The 20,560-nt window shown below is 44.4% G+C and overlaps 1 protein-coding gene across 1 annotated transcript in view; it reads right to left on the minus strand.

The window, feature by feature from the left end:
• The window catches only part of malrd1 (MAM and LDL receptor class A domain containing 1), a 272,050-nt gene that overhangs the window by 18,233 nt on the left and 233,257 nt on the right, over nucleotides 1-20,560 (minus strand). Inside the window, exon 27 of the mRNA XM_078200291.1 lies at nucleotides 4,784-4,862. Coding sequence (XP_078056417.1) covers nucleotides 4,784-4,862 — 79 coding nt within the window. The remainder of the gene's footprint in view (nucleotides 1-4,783; nucleotides 4,863-20,560) is intronic.

Genomic DNA, 20,560 nt, shown 5'->3' on the forward strand with positions numbered 1-20,560 from the left:
CCTGGCAGATCCCAAACTGAGAATCAATGAGCAGGTTATTGCTGTGTGAGTGTTGCTTGATAGCATCATTGATGACACATTCTATCACTTGCTGATGATCAAGAGGGGGCTGATGAGGCTGATTAGCCAGAATTGATTTGTCCCGCTTTTCACCTTGGCAATTTTCCAAATGGCTGCGTATCCTCAAAGCCAGTATTGTAACTGCACTGGTACAGCTTAGCTAGGGCAATAGCAAGCACAACACCGGCTATTCTGGACCGCATGTCTTCAATACTATTGTCAGGTGCTTTTGCAGTATTCAGTGCCTTCACCCATTCTTGTTACCATTCGGAGTGAATCAAATTGGCTGAAGACTGGTATCTGTGATGTTGTGATGGATCATTCACCCGGCACCTTGGCTGAAGATGGTTCCAAATGCTTCAGTCTTGTTTTTTGCACGTATGTGCTGAGCTCTCCAATCCATGAGGATGGGGATATTTGTGGAGTCTCCTCCTTCAGTTAAGTTGATTAGTTGCCCACCACTATTCACGAATGGATGTGGCAGGTCTGCAGCACACTGGTCTGATCCGTTAGTTGTGGGGTCGCTTCACCCTGTTTATCCCGATGCTGGATCCCTCATATTATAATATAACCAATGATAACATTGGAGTCTGATGATGCAGCTGTATAGAACGCTGGTTAGGCCACATTTGGAGTACTGCGTCCAGTTCTGGTCACCGCACTACCAGAAGGACGTGGAGGCATTAGAGAGAGTGCAGAGAAGGTTTACCAGGATGTTGCCTGGTATGGAGGGTCTTAGCTATGAGGAGAGATTGGGTAAACTGGGGTTGTTCTCCCTGGAAAGACAGAGAATGAGGGGAGATCTAATAGAGGTGTACAAGATTATGAAGGGGATAGATAGGGTGAACAGTGGGAAGCTTTTTCCCAGATCAGAAGTGACGATCACGAGGGGTCACGGGCTCAAGGTGAGAGGGGCGAAGTATAACTCAGATATTAGAGGGATGTTTTTTACACAGAGGGTAGTGGGGGCCTGGAATGCGCTGCCAAGTAGGGTGGTGGAGGCAGACACGCTGACATCGTTTAAGACTTATCTGGATAGTCACATGAGCAGCCTGGGAATGGAGGGATACAAACGATTGGTCTAGTTGGACCAAGGAGCGGCACAGGCTTGGAGGGCCGAAGAGCCTGTTTCCTGTGCTGTACTGTTCTTTGTTCTTTGAATCTGTTATAACACCTCAAACGGGCACTCGTTTCCTTGGAAGGAAGGACATTCAGGGAGGTGTTTGGCAATCCTGATAGGGTTTGCTGGGTGGCCTTCAAGAGGCATGGGAGACCCATGCAAGAGAGGGAGAATCCCTAAGCCACCACTATATCCCCCTGCACTCAGAAATAATGACCCTTAAATGGCTCATTAATTAGTCTATTTAGCCAGAGGTTGGGTTTGCCATGTCAGCACATTTCCACCATTAACCACTTGACATTCAATAATGTAACCATCACTGAATCTCCCACTGTCAACATCCTTGGGGTTACTATTGGCCAGAAACTCAACTGGATTCATCACATAAACACATTGGCTACAAGAGCAGGTCAGAGGCTAGGAATACTGCGGCGAGTAACTCACCTCCTGACTCCCCAAAGCCTGTCCACTGTCGACAAGGCACAAGTCAGGAGTGTGATGGAACACTCCCCACTTGCCTGGATGGGTGCAGCTCCAATAACACTCAAGAAGCTTGACACCATCCAGGACAAAGGAGCCCGCTTGATTGGCACCACATCTGCAAATATTCAATCCCTCCACCACCGACACTCTGGAGCAGCAGTGTGTACTATTTACAAGGTGCACTGCAGCAATTCACTAAAGATCCTTAGACAGCACCTTCCAAACCCACAACCGCTTCCATCTAGAAGGACAAGGGCAGCAGATGGGAACACTACCACCTGCAAGTTCCCCTCCAAGCCACTCACCATCCTGACTTGGAAATTTGTTGCTATTCCTTCCCAGTCGCTGGGTCAAAATCCTGGAATTCCCTCCCTAACAGCATTGTGGGTCAACTCATAGAACATGGACTGCAGCGATTCAAGAAGGCAGCTCACCACCACCTTCTCAAGGGCAACTAGGGATGGACAATGAATGCTGGCCAGCCAGTGACTCCAATGTCCCACGAATGAATAAAAAAAAACCGAATGGGATTCAGTTTTCCCACTGGTGGGAATGGGATGTATGGCCTCTCCCATGATTAAGTGCCACCTAGCCCACTCCAGAGGGTCCCATTAAATCCAACTTTCCATCTCCTTAACGTGGTTTGCTGTTATATTTTACTTTATAAGGTTCCTGTGAAAATACCTTGGGGCATTTTATTACGTTCAATGTTGCATATAAATATAAGTTGTCGTTGATAATGAAGATGACGATGGTATCATTGCTGTGACGGAGGTCGGAACTGCCAAGATCTGAGAGTAGACCTTGGAACTGATGCCTGCTGTTGTTTCTCTGATTGCCCTTCTTATAAGAGGGAGCCAGCAGCCAAAGAGCTTTCGTTATTGGAGGAGGTCCAGCAGTTTCTTCTCCATTGGCCATCCCACATTCTTCCCCGCTTCTCCCTCCACTGGCCTTGTGGCACAATGGGGGTGTTCCTCCCTCTGGGTCAGGAGTTCATATCTCGGGGTGAATTTTCCCATTCTGCCTGCCAGGGAAATCGGAGTGGATGAGGAGTGGACCACGGAAAGGTCCGTTGACCTTGTGCGGGAGTTTTGCGGTTTCAGGGCGAGCACAGCCGGAAAATCCTACGCCTCATGTTTGGACTTATTGGCCACAAAATTAGAGTCCTTGTTGCTGATCATCAGCCTGGGAATCCTTCCAACACCTCCTCACTATTCTCCAAAAAGTGAAACAAAAGTGTGAAGATACACTAAAAAAAACAGCTGCCTCCACATATTGTCTACCCGAAATATGCTGAACAGACCAGCTTACCGAGACCTCCAACATCCACCAGAGTCAGGACTGAGGGTCAGCAATATTGTAGCATTCCTGCTCCACTGCACTACCAAGAGTGTGTCACACAGGAGCATTGTCAAATGCTCATTCTTATACAGTGGATCCCCTGGTGCAGTCACATGGAGAGCAGATGAGGTCGTACTCCCTCTCCTCCGAGTCTGCAAACTGCATTAAAGCCCAGGCCTAGCCTTTGCCCTTGTGTTGCTTAATTTCTCAGTCTCTCTCTCTCTCTCTCTGAGGTCAGCGAGGGGATCCTGATGCTAAAACTATGAACTACAAATTCAATGAGTGAATAATTGATTTTCTCCTGCCCCACACTTCACCCTTCTTCTAGTGAATTTTTCTATCAGATCTGATCTCCGCATTGGGTGGGCTGGTCCCTGGGATTTCTTTATCTTCTTCTTTCAGAGAAGGTCATGTCAAAATATGTGCAAGAGGACTCACTAATTCAGGAGTTCCTGTTTCTTGGCCCATATCAGAACCTGGTGTGTACTAAGAGATATGAAGGTGGATTAAGAAACCAATTGATCTGAAAATTAGATTGGTGAATACATTGGTGTTAGTGGGTGAGAGGGTTGCTGGAGGACAGTGAGGGAGTAACCTTTCTAATTATTACATGATCCAGTTAGAAAGAGGACAGCATCAATGACACAGTGTTCCACAGCAACAGTTTACTCCAGAGGAGTCTGGGGAAGTGAACTTTAAAAGAATAGCAAGTTTTAATTAAACATCCTTTTAATTAAAAATATGTAAGGAAATAATTAAATTGTTAATAGCTGGTCGTCACAATGGGAATATAAGGTTAGTGGATCAGCTGCACATGACAGGTTTGGGCTGAGGCTGGTGCTGTCAGAGCTGCTATGCCTCCCCACCCACAGCCACCAGCTGGCTGATTTGGATATATGGGTGGGGGCTGATTACAGTGTATGTGTGAGAGAGAGAGGGGCTAATTAAAGAGAGAGAGAGAGAGTGAGAATGTGTGTGTGTGAGAGAGAAAGGGGCTGATTAAAGAGAGAGAGAGAGAGAGAGTGTGTGCATGTGAGAGAGAGAGAGAGAGAATGTGAGTGTGTGAGAGAGGGACGTTGAGAGAGGGTTTGATTACAGTGTGTGTGTGTGTGAGAGAGAGAGGTGGGAAAAGGGACTGATTACATTGTGTGTGTATGTGTGAGAGAGAGAATGAGAGGTTGGGAGAGTGGCTGATTATAGTTTGTGTATGAGAGAGAGAGAGGTGGGGAGAGGGGCTGATTACATTGTATGTCTGCGTAGAGGGGGAGAGGGACTGATTAGAGAGTGTATGTGTGTGTGTATGAGAGAGAGAAAAAGGTGGGGAGAGTGGCTGATTGCATGGTATGTCTGTGTAGAGGGGTAGAGGGACTGATTAGAGTGTGTGCTGTTGGGATGGGGGTGGGTGGGGGCGGAATGGCTTTCACTGAGTCTTCTGCAACCAGAGAATATGAAGACCTTGCCTGAAAACTATGAGTACATAAAATACCATATTTACAAAGTATTTCAATATTCAGATTTTCATATTTATATACTGATCTATATTACATGTAACTTAATAATTGTATACTGAATGTTACAATAGTGCTTTATTCCTGGTTTGTTTTTGTTGGTGTCTGGGGTCACAGTAATTTTCAAGTTTTAAAATGGAGTTACATTGGAAAAGAGTTGGGGAATCAGTGTTCCGGTAGTCAAAGTGCACCATTGTTTTTCTCTAACATATTACCTTGCTGCTTTAATGAGCTTTGTCAAGTAAATACAAGGTAAATAAATGATTCCTACCTCTGCTTTCAAATTTTCCCTTCGATCACCATACAGAATGTTGGATATTGAATCACATTTAGTTCCTGATGAAGGTTTCCTGTAATAAAAAAAATTAATCCAGTTACAAATCAAACTCTTCAGTATTCGGATTAGTTCCCGTTCAGAACACCTTTCCATAACTGTCTTCTACTGATTTGTAGTTAAAAATATTCATTTAGTTACATAGCGCTGGGATGTCATGACAATGTTTCACTTCACATTGCAGCAGGGATCTATATTTTCTGCCATGTGTTGGGCTTTGTATTATGTACCATTATTGCCTGCGGCATGAAATTGTCACAACTGGGCAACAAAGGTCAGACTGGCTTCTGGGCAAATGCATCTCAAAGCAAGCAGAGCCCCCTTTATTTAGCAGCTACACAGGTCACATTCAGGAACAAGAATGTCTGTCACACTTCATTCTGTTTGCTTGTAAACAGAATATGTGACAAGTTAAATCATGTCACATTAAATACCATTGTGGAAAAAAGCATCACTACGACAAAAGTACCACCAGGAGTTTGTAAATCTTTCATTCCACAAATAAAGAAAATAGATTTATTAATCATGACTTTTGAAAGGGTAGTTTTATCAGTGTGTGTTTGTGTGTTTTAACAGCTGTCATGTCTCTAGGGCAACAATGAAGAGTAAGTAAAGTTTATTTATTAGTCACAAGTAAGGCTTACATTAACACTGCAATGAAGTTACTGTGAAATTCCCCTAGTCGCCACACTCTGGCGCCTGTTTGGGTCAATGCACCTAACCAGCATGTCTTTCAGACTGTGGGAGGAAACCAGAGCACCTGGAGGAAATCCACGCAGAAACGGGGAGAACAAGCAAACTCCACACAGACAGTGACCCAAGCCGGGAATCCCTGGCGCTGTGAAGCAGCAGTGCTAACACTGTGCCACCATGCCATAATGGAGTGCATTAATACTTCACCTCTGTCATCTGGGTTTTAATTCAACCCAGGTTGATAGAGCAAAGGCTCCCTACTCAGCTTCTTTGGGCACCTGACATGTTTGCTAGTGATCAGGGCTGTTGCATGTCCACATTTTATTGATGTATTCACATAAAATTGGCAATCAGGCAGTTCATAAGGTGGCCTGGTGTGGGAAATGGATAAATTCATTATCAGTCCAAAAGAGAGTGCTTTCTGGGGGTACATGATTAAGAGTGTGGAAGGAGCACTGGGAGAACAATTTACTCATATAGACCCATTTCAAGTGGCAGTCTGCATGCTATGTCAATTCCCCTTTGGCTGTGGGCTGCTCCTTGCACAACCCGTGTGCCATTCTTCAATGATATAAATGAGGAATGTGGGCCATGAAGGTAGCAACCTACCACGGGGGAGGGCACATAAGTCTGCGTAGCGACACTTGAAGTGGTGGTTAAACAAACACGTTTTTCTTCTGTGGTGATTTCCCAGTCCTATCACTGATCTCCTCGATAAGGATTCTGGGTGTCAACAAGGGGCAGAAATATCCCATTTTTGGGAAATAATTACTCACCTCAAAAGAGAACAATAATTCAATGATTAATGGTCAAACGCTTTCAAAAACATGCCTTCCAAATTTTCAAAATGATGAAATTTGAAAATATTTGGTATGAAACATAAAATAGAGACAGGCAGATATTTCTACTGGTGCTGCTGGCACTACGTACTTGGAAATTCAGGTGCTTGCTGCCTAAGATTACCTTAACCGGCACTGCAGGCTCATAAAATCATCCCAAACATGCATTTTGCAAAATAATTTGTGCACACTTATCATGCTGGCAATTTGTTGTATTTCTGGGAAGGGAACAGGTGAAAATAGCATTAGTAAAATGCAGACAAGTGTTCTTTGATTTTTTATGAACCATTAACAAGTCAAAAGCATATTGCTGTACCCAGCAACAAGAACAGTTCTCAATTCCTGCAGCTCAAATGCTCCCAGGAGAATCTATAAACCTTGAGGGTCCTTGATAGGAAACAGAATGCAGTTAATGAGAAGTAGTGCAATACTTAAATTTTTAATATAACGCCAGGCTTTAGTTGATAAAATACTAAACTAATGTTGATGCTCCGTCACAGAAGTAATGACAACCACAGCAGCTTTGGCTGGATTTCTAATTCAGCAACTTTAGTTTCATTATTAATGAGCTGTCCCCTTTTATTCCCTGAGTGCATGTCACAAAACTCATAAAACCAAAGTTATGATGTGTTATAATGGATTGGATCATGAGCCGAATGCATCCTGTATAAAATGGGAGACTGAATTGGTATTCTGCATGTATCACTTACATTTAAATTTGGTTGTTTTGCCATGAAAATTAATCACAGCAAGACACTCAACATGCTACGCTTCTTAAGATTCAGCCGTACATTGCTTGATCACTGAAAAAACCCATTATATTTATATTGCCCTTTTCATGACCATTAGGTGTATCAAAGCACTTTACAACCAACAAGGTACCTGTGAAGTGCAGTCACTATTGTACTGTAGAAAATACGGCAACCAATTTACACACAGCAAACTCCAATAAAAAGTAATTCATCTGCTTTTTATGCTTATTGATAAATGCTGGTGCTGCGATGTGATCTTTAACGTTCACCCAAGCAGGAAGGTGGAGCTCTGTTTAACATCTCACGAGAAAGACAACGCAGTATTCCTTCAGTACTTTACTATTGTGTCAGCCTTGAATTTTGTGCTCAAGCTCTGGAGTGGGAATTGAACCATTGACTCAGAGGTGAAAGTGCTATCCATTGAGCCACATCTGGCATGCCTAAAGTCTAGACACGCTATACAATGAGGATGATTTATCCCACTGATGCTGCTGTTCATGGTTTCAAGAACCAGCTTCTGTCCTCATGAAGTTAGAATCATAGAAAAGAATCCCTACAGTGTGGAAGCAGGCCACTCGGCCCATCGAGTCTGCACCGACTCTCCAACAGAGTTGAAGAGTCTGCACCAACTCTCCGCTCAGACTTTATCTCTGTCACACCATGCATTTACCCCACTAACCTCCCAACCTACACATCCTGGTACTCAAAGGGGCAATTTACCATGGGCAATCAACCTAACCTGCACATCTTTGGACTGTGGGAGGAAACCGGAGCACACGGAGGAAACCCACGCAGACACGGGGAGAATGTGCAAACTCCAGACAGTCACTCAAGGCTGGAATTGAACCCAGATCCTTGGTGCTGTGAGGCAGCAGTGCTAACCACTGTGCCACCATACCATCCCATTGTACAATCTTATGGATCTGAAATGAGAAGGGACCTCACCTCACAACATGATGGACTTGATGCGCAGGCTCCTAAAAGGTTCGGAGAGGATTAATGATTTTAATACGCAGTTAGGTAAATATCCGATTTGAAATGCGATCAGTGATTAAAGGGACATTATAGAATCAGATGGTCAAATACTCGATCATTAACCATGCACACTGCTGGGGGAGATGTGGTTCAAATGACAGCAGACCAGGTTTGACCAACGGGGTTCTGAGATCTGTTTGATTGTCTTTGAAAAATCTATGGCCTAGAAGATTAAATGGGTCTATGATAGAATACATTGTACAAGACTTATAATTCACATGGTCGGTTAAAACATGTCACATCAGTGGACAAATTGCTAAATGAGGAGCAAATTGGCTAAGAAAAAAGAAAGCAGAGAGTAGCAGCAAAGGGCAGTTATTCAGATTGGAGGAGGTTAGAAAGTACTGTTCTACAAGACTGTTATTCAGGATTTTCACAAATTTGATTGAGTTTTTTGAAGGAGTAGCCAAGAAGGTAGATGAGGGCAGTGCAGTTGATGTTGTCTCCATGGACTTTAGCAAGGCCTTTGATAAGGTACCGCATGGTAGGTTGTTGCTTAAGGTTAAATCTCATGGGATCCAGGGTAAGGTATCTAAATGGATACAAAATTAGTTTCTTGACAGAAGCCAGAGGGTGATTGTAGAGAGTTGTTTTTCAAACTGGAGACCTGTGACCAGTGGTGTGCCTCAGGGATCAGTACTGGGTCCACTGTTATTTGTCATTTATATTAATGATTTGGATGAGAATATAGGTGGCATGGTTAGTAAGTTTGTAGATGACACCAAGATTGGTGGCATAGTGGACAGTGAAGAAAGTTATCTCCGATTGCAACGGGATCTTGATCAATTGGGTCAGTGGGCTGACGAATGGCAGATGGAGTTTAATTTAGATGAATGCGAGGTGATGCATTTTGGTAGATTGAACTGGGGCAGGACTTACTCAGTTAATGGTAGGGCGTTGGGGAGAGCTACAGAACAAAGAGATCTAGGGGTACATCTTCATATCTCCTTGAAAGTGGAGTCACAGGTGGACAGAGTGGTGAAGAAGGCAGTCAGCATGCTTAGTTTCATTGGTCAGAACATTGAATACAGGAGTTGGAACGTGTTGTTGAAGTTGTACAAGACATTGGTAAGGCCACACTTGGAATACTGTGTACAGTTCTGCTCACCCTATTGTAGAAAGGATATTATTAAACTAGAAAGAGTGCAGAATAGATTTACTAGGATGCTACCGGGACTTGATGGTTTGAATTATAAGGAGAGGCTGGATAGACTGGGACTTTTTTCTCTGGAGCGTAGAAGGCTGAGGGGTGACCTTATCGAGGCCTATAAAATAATGAGGGACAGATCAGCTAGACAGTCAATATCTTTTCCCAAAGGAAGGGGAGTCTAAAACTAGAGGGCATAGGTTTAAGGTGAGAGGGGAGAGATACAAAAGTGTCCAGAGGGGCAATTTTTTCACACAGAGGGTGGTGAGTGTCTCGAACAAGCTGCCAGAGGTAGTAGTAGAGGTGGGTACAATTTTGTCTTTTAAAAAGCATTTAGACAGTTACATGGGTAAAATGGGTATCGAGGGATATGGGCCAAATGCGGGCAATGACGCATTGACGTTTTGAAACGTCAGCTCTTTTCTCTCCTTACAGATGCTGTCAGACCTGCTGAGATTTTCCAGCATTTTCTCTTTTGGTTTCAGATTCCAGCATCCGCAGTAATTTGCTTTAATTGTGAATCTGTGGAATTCGGTACCGCAAAGTGCAGTGGATGCTGGGACAGTGAGTAAATTTAAGGAGGAGTTAGACAGATTTGTAATTGGAAATGGGTTGAAGGGTTATGGGGAGAAGGTAGGAAAATGGGGATGAGGAGCACATCAGCCATGATCGAATGGCGGAACGGACTCGATGGGCCAAATGGCCTTATTCTGCTTCTATATCTTATGAACTTATGAAAAAAACCTGGAATTAAGAATCTACTGATGGCCATGAAACCATTATTGATTGTCGGAAAAACCCATCTGGTTCATTCATTTCCCTTATAGGGAAGGAAATCTGCAATACTGAGCAGCTAAGTAGCAAATAAACGTTACCATAGATAAATGGCACCCTTGAGGAGGAAAAACTAAAACATCACCAACACTGAAAATAAGAAACTGTTTGGGATAAAAGAGCAAAAGCAAGCTAGTAACACAAAGGAACAAATCATCAAAAGCAGCATCACAGATCAGCAAAGTAATTACAAATACTAGCAAAGCATTAGAATTTATTTCTTGGGCTGCCGAACTCAAGTGCAATGAAATTATGTTAAATTTAAATTTCACGCAGGCCAAGCCATATTCACAGTGCTGTGCTTGGATCCATACCATAAAAAGGAAACACAGAAACACGAGAGAAAAAGTGCAAAATGGATTTACAAAGATGGTACCATGAACTGAGGGGTTACAGCTTTCGCAAAAGATGGAGCAGGTCGGAGCTGTTTCTTTAGAAAAGAGAAAACTTAGAGGTGATAGATAGAAGTCTTCAAAATTGTGAATAGGTGGACAAAATAGATGTGGAGAGAAAGGTTAGGATTTTCTGTCTGTTCTTGTCGGTGGGACCTTCCGGTCCTGCCGACGGTGTCCCTGTGGTGTGGGTTCCCTGGCAGCAAATGACAGGAAATATCATTGACAGTGGCGGGACTGGAAAATCCTGCTGCTGACCAATGACGGGTTGTCTCCACCACTGCAATACATGTTGCTGGGGCGGGGGTGGGCAGGATAATCCCGTCCAATGTTCCCAGCCACAAATATACAATAACTGCGAATAAATAAATCCAATCATGAAGTAAGGAGAAATTCCTTTACTCAGGGAATATGAAGCTTAATGGGCATTGTTCTGTGTTGGCTCACGCTGGGCAGGATCTTGAGCACGCACCCTCCATCCACAAGATAGTGATGGGAGCTCAAGGTCCAGCGAAATGTGGAAATCACAAATCTCGCCAGCGAGATCATGATATCCGATTTTGGCCGCTTCTCATCGCTGACATAATCAGGTTCACTCCCCATTGCACTAAATTTTAATAAATTTTAAACTAATTAAACACCCCTCATGAGATTACCATAGCTTGCTGACGTGACATCGGTGAGGTCTACAACAGGTTCACCCAGATGTGAACTTGCTATGGGTATCCCTTCAGGGGCAGAAAGGTCTGCTTAGCCCCCGGCAGAGAGGGACATGGCCAGGTAGTGTCCTGGCAGTGCTCCCTGGCACTGTCCCTTGGCATAGTTTGGCACCGGGGCAGCCTCACGTCAGCCTCACGTGCGAGGGTTCATCTATTTGTGGTGGGGAATGAAACGCAGACACATAGAGCAATGGGATGGTGGGGGAGGGGGGATGCAGATGTACCAGCGATGACCTGGAGGGGGAAGGGCAGGCCACTGATAACTCCATGGTGAAAGGACGGGCGATGATGGGTGGGGGAGATTAGTATTTGTTTATGTGATTGGGGCCCAATCTCAGTGGAGCCGGTTCCTGGTCCCACCAGACTGACAGCACAAACCACATCCACTCATTTTTTTGGCAGTTAAAGTGACAAGATCTGGAGAGAAAACTGGCCTTTGGAACTGGAGAGCTCCATGACAGCTTTCTCACAAGAACTGGCACTCTGCCAAATTCTCGTAAGATTCTGCCCACTGCCTTTCTCAAATTGAAATCCTAGCAGCTTGAGCTCCTGGAAGTGGTACATGGAGGTCTTGATCGCAAATTGTTCAGCAAGACAATTCATTCTCTCTCTTTGCTGAACATAAAATTATCAGTTTATTTTTTGTCAAGTCATTATCCCATGAGATGCTTATGACAGCATCCTGATAAAAATTACAAACAGTTGGAGTGCTTTTTTTTCTCCAGTGATCAAGACAATCCATCTTTAGAACATAAAGAAACCAAAAGCAGGAGTAGGCCATTTGGCCCTTTGAGCCTGCTCCGCCACTCATTTTGATCATGGCTGATCATCGAATTCAATATCCTGATCCCACCTTCCTCCCATATCCCTTGGTCCCTTTAGCCCCAAGAGATGTATTTAATTCTTTCCTGAAATCACACAACGTTTTGGTCTCATTTACTTTCTGTGGTAGTGCATTCCACAGATTCACCGCCCTCTGGGTGAAGAAATTTCTCCTCACCTCAGTTCTAAAAGGTTTATCCCTTATCCTCAAACTATGACCCCTAGTTCTGGACTCCCCCGACAATTGGGAACATTCCTTCTGAATCTACCCTGTCTAACCCTGTTAGAATTTTATATGTTTCTACGAGATCCCCTCTCACTCTTCTAAACTCCAGTGAATATAATCCTAACTGACTTACTCTCTCCTCATATTACAGACCTGGCATCCCAGGAATCAGCCCGGAAAACCTTCGCCATACTCCATCCGTAGCAACGATACAAAAGGACTGTCCCTGTACAGTGATAATGAGTGGGACCAATGATGAATTTTCCACTTCCTAGCGCAAGGACTTTCAGCAGGTCAATTGTGGCACTCCTGTACTGCCCAGCTGAGGTCAGCTCACACAGCATGAGTTGCAAATCAAAACCTGCAATCCTCTTGATCTATAGGAATCAAATATTGATGATAAACACAGAGGTTGCTAGTTAGCTCTTTCAATACCTTGGAGTTATACTGGGTAACAATGAAGGGCCATGGAAGTTAGGGGAAAACAATCGATCAAAAGGCTTCATTAGTGATCATCTTTCCAGCTGCCTAATGTCTCCTCAAAGCTCTGCTCTAAAGCACACACGGCACCTTATTGCTTTACTAGCCTCAGAAAGAAGCAAAACCTTTGAAGCCAAAGATAATATTCGGATTGCTTTTAGTGGCCAAGTAGATGTTGAGCTTGTGTGCTGGAATGCAAAGTAATAAATCAAGCACCGGTAGTTCCGTGAAACTGCTCTCTGTTCTTTTGAACCCTGCTGATGTTGGTAATGTGAAACAAGAACTGCAAGCACCTACTAACCAATCAATCATTTTTGGATTTCACTTTTGGTTCCTTTCCCTCTACTTTTAGCAATGATAAAAACTTGATTTAATGAAGTCAGTCATTACAAACTGTCAAATAGCAAAGAGTCAAAATTGAACCATTCACGGTCAAAACCTATTTTATACATCTTACATTTAATGCCATTAGTTTTATGGCATTACCTGCTTGAGGTACTACTTTTAAGATTTTTTATAGTTCTGAAATTCCAAACTGCTCTGCTCCTCCAAATCACCCCACTTTCCCTGAAATATAATTATTATATAATTATTACTTTTAGTTTGCTGAACCATAATGTACCACCTCACATTTACTGACATTGAATTCCATCTGCCATTATTTTGCCCAGAGCATCATCTGAGCAATATCCCCTTACATTTTCCCTTGGTTCACAGAATTATTTACTATGCTTGATAGTTTTGTATCATTTGTTAATTTGGATGCGGTTCCTATAGCAAATTATTGCACACAGTGAGTAGAACCAATCCCAGGACAGAATCCTATGGGATATTACGAACAAATTTCCAACCACTTTGAGGAACTGCTTTCAACTCCCACTCCCTGGCTTTAAAGATGTGCATTAAGAAGTCTCACAACACCAGGTTAAAGTCCAACAGGTTTATTTGATAGCAAAAGCCAATAGCTTTCGGAGCGCTGCTCCTTCGTCAGGTAAGTGGGAGTTCTGTTCACAAACAGGGCATATAAAGACACAAACTCAATTTACAAAATAATGGTTGGAATGCGAGTCTTTACAGGTAATCAAGTCTTAAAGGTACAGACAATGTGAGTGGAGAGAGCATTAAGCACAGGTTAAAGAGATGTGTATTGTCTCCAGACAGGACAGTTAGTGAGATTTTGCACCCCAGGCAAGTTGTGGGGTTACAGATAGTGTGACATGAACCCAAGATCCCATTTGAGGCCGTCCTCATGTGTGTGGAACTCGGCTATCAGTCTCTGCTCAGCGACTCTGCGTTGTCGTGTGTCGTAAAGGCCGCCTTGGAGAACGCTTACCCGAAGATCAGAGGCCGAACGCCCGTGACCGCTGAAGTGCTCCCCCACAGGAAGAGAACACTCTTGCCTGGTGATTGTCGAGCGGTGTTCATTCATCCGTTGTCATAGCGTCTGCATGGTCTCCTCAATGTACCATGCCTCGGGACATCCTTTCCTGCAGCGTATGAGGTAGACAACATTGGCTGAGTTGCAAGAGTATGTACCCTGTACCTGGTGGATGGTGTTCTCACGTGAGATGATGGCATCCGTGTTGATGATCCGGCACGTCTTGCTGAGGTTGCTGTGGCAGGGTTGTGTGGTGTCGTGGTCACTGTTCTCCTGAAGGCTGGGTAGTTTGCTGCGGACAATGGTCTGTTTGAGGTTGTGCGGTTGTTTGAAGGCAAGAAGTGGGGGTGTGGGGATGGCCTTGGCGAGATGTTCGTCTTCATCAATGACACGTTGAAGGCTCCGGAGAAGATGTCGCAGCTTCTCTGCTCCGGGGAAGTACTGGACGACGAAGGGTACTCTGTCCGCCGTGTCCCGTGTTTGTCTTCTGAGGAGTTCGGTGCGGTTTTTCGCTGTGGCGCGTCGGAACTGTCGATCAATGAGTCGAGCGCCATATCCTGTTCTTATGAGGGCATCTTTCAGCATCTGGAGGTGTCTGTTGCGATCCTCCTCATCTGAGCAGATCCTGTGTATATGGAGGGCTTGTACGTAGGGGATGGCTTCCTTAACGTGTTTAGGGTGGAAGCTGGAGAAGTGGAGCATCGTGAGGTTATCTGTGAGCTTGCGGTACAGTGAGGTGCTGAGGTGACCATCCTTGATGGAGATGCGTGTGTCCAAGAATGCAACCGATTCTGGAGAGTAGTCCATGGTGAGTCTGATGGTGGGATGGAACTTGTTGATGTCATCAAATAATTGTTTCAGTGATTGCTCACCATGGCTCCAAAGGAAGAAAATATCATCGATGTATCTCGTGTATAGCATCGGTTGAAGGTCCTGTGCGGTGAAGAAGTCTTGTTCGAACCTGTGCATGAGGATGTTGGCATATTGAGGTGCAAATTTGGTCCCCATGGCTGTTCGGTCTGTCTGGATGAAGAACTGGTTGTTGAAGATGAAGACATTGTGGTCCAAGATGAAGCGGTTGAGTTGTAAAATTGCATCTGGAGTCTGGCAGCTGTCGGTGTTGAGTACTGAGGCAGTTGCAGCAATGCCATCATTGTGGGGGATGCTGGTGTAGAGTGCCGAGACATCCATTGTGACAAGGAGTGCTCCTGGTTCAACTGCTCTATATGTGCTGAGTTTCTGTAGGAAGTCCGTAGTGTTGCGACAAAAGCTGGGGGTTCTTTGTACAATGGGTTTCAGGATGCCCTCGACGTAGCCGGAGAGGTTCTCGCACAGGGTCCCATTGCCCGATACGATGGGACGGCCGGGTGTGTTTGCCTTGTGTATCTTCGGGAGGCAGTACTCCAACGTGGGGAGTACGTGGGATGAGAGCACGGAGGGTGCTCTGAAGGTCCGGATCAAAGGTCTTGATCAGTCTGTTGAGTGTGTGTTCTTTGGTCGGATCTGCGGATAACTGTCTGTAGTGTTCCTCATTGTTCAATTGTCGGTACACTTCTTTGCAGTAATCTGTTCTGTTCAGTATGACGATGACCCCTCCTTTGTCTGCTGGTTTGATGACAATGTTGCGGTTGGTCTTGAGAGCGCGGATGGCGTTGCGTTGTGCTTGGGTGATGTTCGGGGCTGTCTTGTGAGTGCGGCTGATGAATCTGGTGTTGACGCACCTCCTGACGGCTTGGGCATACATGTCAAGTCGAGGGCAGCGGCCTTCCGGAGGAGTCCAATTCGACTCTTTCCTCTTCACTGCTGCACTGCGGATCTCTCTTAAAGACGTGCTGCAGCAAACTGTGTAGATTCCCTGGGATCAGACAGTGCCGTGAGCCACTGCCTGTATGGTCTTTGTGCTTTTTCTTCACTGATATCCTTGAGGGAATCCGCACAGGTTGCACAGGTGTTACAGCCTGTGGCACTGTGTGCCCCCAGGGGATCTACATAATAATCTATGTACACCTGCTTGGGAATCACACTACTTGAACTTTTTCTCCGCTGTTTCTCCCTGCTAATAAATTTTTCATGAAACTTGCCAATGCTCTGTGGAACTCACTACCACAGAAAGTAATTGAGGCCAAAAGATTTCAAGAAGAAATTATAGCTCTTGGGGCTAAAGGGATCAAGGGACATGGGGGAAAGGCAGGATCAGGGTATTGAATTTGATGAGCAGCCATAATCAAAATGAATGGTGGAGCAGGCTCAAAGTGCCGAGTGGTCTACTCCTGCTTCTATTTTCTCTGCTTCAATGTTTCTTCTAATAGCTTTAATCTTCTCCATAGTCTCTATCTGATACCTTGTCAGATGCATTCTTAAGAACCATTTCTATCAAAGCCATTACATTTCCCCCATCCTGCTGAAAATATTTTTTTGAGATTCTCTCTTTACAGACTGCCTCCATGACTTCCCATTCCCATTTAATTTCTCCTTACTTTCTTGTATATCTTTTATCAAAAATCATTTATAGTACTTTGTGCTCCCTTCAATATATCCATCCATAACATTTTGAAATTTGCTTTGGAGTTGGGTGAAAACAGGGATTTAGCTGAAAGACTGGATGCAGAGTCACAAGAGGACACATGTTCAAGGTGAGGGGCAGGAGGTTTAGGGGAAAACACTATTTTACCTGGAGGGTGGTGACGGTCTGGAATGTGCTGCCTGGGAGGGTGGGTTACATTTTTAAAAAGTACCTGGATGAGCACTTGGCACATCATAACATTCAAGGTTATGGGCCAAGTGCTGGTAAATGGGACTAGGTAGATAGGTTAGATGGTTCGCACATATTGGTGCAGACTCGATGGGCCAAAATGCCTCCTCTGCACTGCATGATTCCATGATTCTTGAAACCTTTTACTCTAGTTTTAACGCAACATTATAATCTATTTTCAAAAAAAATCCCACTGATGATTTAAATCCTGTGTAACAATTTCTCTTTCCAGCTCAGCACATTGGTTCGCTTCTCATCTTTCTGAAATATGCTTTAGAACCAGCTTTTTTCCTTCCTATTTGGATCTTAAACCTAATTATATTATGGCCACTGCAGCCAAAGTGCTCATCAGCATTTACTTTACCAACTGTATCTGATCCATTCAATTACCCTAATTACATGTAGCAACTTCTCTTCCCTTGTCAGTATTGGATATGACCAGAAAGAAGGAATCCTACACATGGTGGAAATGTCATTCCCCTTTCTCTTTATCTCGATCAATATGTCAGTAATTAAGATCCTCTCGAACAATAACTTGTTTCATTGATCTGTCAATAGATTTAATCTTTGATTTCTCTGCTGTAATTAGTAGTACAATCCCATTTATGTAACCATCCTTTTTTTAAATCTTTGTTCCTTAATCATATTGACTTGAAATTCGTGCATGTATCAATTCTTTCTGTAACATACATTCCCTCCTTCAACATATCATAATTCCTCCTCCATTATTCATTGTTTTGCCCTCCTAAAAGTTTTGTTTCTGATCTATTTATTTTCCACTTCTGTCCAGTTTGCAGGCTTGTTTCTGTAGGGGATATTGGCACCTACATCTTCTTGACAAAACTGCTTCCAATTCCCTTCGTTTATTTGCCACAGTCTGAGCATTGCGGCACAAGAATTTTATCTTCATTTGTTCATATTTAAATCTACTCTATGCACTTTTTTGTTCAAGCTTGTACGTTGTTCCTTTATCTGACTATTCTCTGCCATGCATTTTTCCTCCCCATCTCTCCTTATTCCTTCTTCATGTTTCCATTTTGGTGATTTTGATTTGATTTGATTTATTATTGTCGCATGTATTAGCATACAGTGAAAAGTATTGTTTCTTGCGCGCTATACAGACAAAACATACCGTTCATAGAGAAGGAAACGAGAGAGTGCAGAATGCAATGTTACAGTCATAGCTAGGGCATAGAGAAAGATCAATTTAATGCAAGGTAAGTCCATTCAAAAGTCAGACAGCAGCAGGGAAGAAGCTGTTCTTGAGTCGGTTGGTACGTGACCTCAGACTTTTGTATCTTTTTCCCGACGGAAGAAGGTAGAAGAGAGAATGTCCGGGGTGTGTGGGGTCCTTAATTATGCTGGTTGCTTTGTCGAGGCAGTGGGAAGTGCCGACAGAGTCAATGGATGGAAGGCTGGTTTGTGTGATGGATTGGGCTACATTCATGATCTTTTGTAATTCCTTGCAGTCTTGGGCAGAGCAGGAGCCATACCAAGGTGTGATACAACCAGAAAGAATGCTTTCTATGGTGCATCTGTAAAAATTGGTGTGTCATAGCTGACATGCCAAATTTCCTTAATCTTCTAGAAAGTAGAGGCATTGGTGGGCTTTCTTAACGATAGTGTTGGCATGGGAGGTTGTTGGTGATCTGGACACCTAAAAACTTGAAGCTCTTGACCCTTTCTACTTTGTCCCCATTGATTTGGACAGGGGCATGTTCTCCTTTACGCTTCCCGAAGTCGATGACAATTTCCTTAGTTTTGTTTACATTGAGGGAGAGATTATTGTTGCCGCACCAGTTCACCAGACTCTCTATCTCATTCATATACTTTGTCTCATTATTGTTGGAGATCCGACCCACTACGGTGGTGTCGTCAGCAAACTTAAAAATCGAATTGGAGAGGAATTTGGCCACACAGTCATAGGAAGTATAGTAGGGGGCTGAGGACACAGCCTTATGGGGCACCGGTGTTGAGGATGATCGTGGAGGAGGTGTTGTTGCCTATCTTTACTGATTGTGGTCTGTGAGTTAGGAAGTTCAGGATCCAGTCACAGAGGAAGGTGCCGAGGCCCAGGCCATGGAGTTTGGAGATGGGTTTCGTGGGAATAATGGTGTTGAAGGCTGACCTGTAGTCAATAAATAGGAGTCTGACATAGGTGTCCTTGTTATCTAGGTGGTCCAGGGTTGAGTGCAGGGTTAGGAAAATGGTGTCTGCTGTGGACCTGTTGCAGTGATAGCCAAACTGTAATGGGTCCTGGTAGTCTGGGAGGCTGGAATTGATTAGTGCCATGACTAGCTTTTCAAAGCACTTCATAATGATGGGTATCTGAGCCACCGGCCAATAGTCATTAAGGCACGCTGCTTGGTTTCTCTTAGGTGCCAGGATGATGGTCGTCTTCTTGAAGCAGATAAGGACCTCAGATAGTTGTAAATAGAGGTTGAAGATGTCTGCGAATATTCCCGCCAGCTGATCCGTGCAAGATCTGAGTACTCGTCCAGGTACCCCATCTGGGCCAGTCGCTACTCTGACATCTGCAATGCTGACCCCAGATACAGGTTCATCCAGGGCTTCCAGGGTGGAGGGCATGCTCTCGCTGACCTCTTGCTCAAAATGGACATAGAATGCATTGAGCTAATCAGGGTGGGGTGCGTTGGAGCCGGCGATTTTACATGCCTTCATCTTATAACCTGTTATGTCCTGCAGGCCTTGCCATAGTTGGGAGGGGTTGGTGTGGCTAGCCAGGGACTCTAGCTTGGTCCGGTATTGTCTTTTGGCATCTTTGATGGATCTCCTTAGATCGTATCTGGCTTTCTTGTATAGGTCAGGGTCGCCTGACTTGAACGCCTCAGACCTGGACTTCAGCAAGCAGTGGATATCCCTGTTCATCCATGGTTTCCGGTTGGGGAACACATGGATTTGCTTCTTTAGCACACAGTCTTCTACACACTTACTATTGAAGTCACTTACTGTAGTGGCGTACTCGTTCAGGCTGGTCGCAGAGTTTTTAAATACTGACCAGTCCACTGACTCCAAGCAGCCCCGCAGGAGATCATCCGATTCCTCAGACCAAGGAAGCAGACGTGCGAGGGAACTGTGGTTTACTAAGGAGGTTGAATCTCTTGTGAAGAGGAAGAAGGAGACTTATGTTAAGATGAGACGTGAAGGCTCAGTTAGGGCACTTGAGAGTTACAAGTTAGCCAGGAAGGACCTAAAGAAAGAGTTAAGAAGAGCCAGGAGGGGACATGAGAAGTCTTTGGCAGGTAGGATCAAGGAAAACCCTAAAGCTTTCTATAGGTATGTCAGGAGTAAAAGAATGACTAGGGTAAGATTAGGGCCAGTCAAGGACAGTAGTGGGAAGTTGTGCGTGGAGTCTGAAGAGATAGGAGAGGCACTAAATGAATATTTTTCGTCGGTATTGACACTGGAGAGGGACAGTGTTGTCGAGGGGAGAACTGAGATGCAGGCTGTTGGACTGGATGGGATTGATGTTCATAAGGAGGAGGTGTTAGCAATTCTGGAAAGGGCAAAAATAGGTAAGTCCCCTGGGCTGGATGGGATTTATCCTAGGATTCTCTGGGAGGCTAGAGAGGAGATTGCAGAGCCTTTGGCTTTGATCTTTGGGTCGTCATTGTCTACAGGAAC

This window comes from Mustelus asterias, chromosome 2, assembly GCF_964213995.1.
Source record: "Mustelus asterias chromosome 2, sMusAst1.hap1.1, whole genome shotgun sequence".
Classification (NCBI taxonomy): Eukaryota; Metazoa; Chordata; class Chondrichthyes; order Carcharhiniformes; family Triakidae; genus Mustelus; species Mustelus asterias.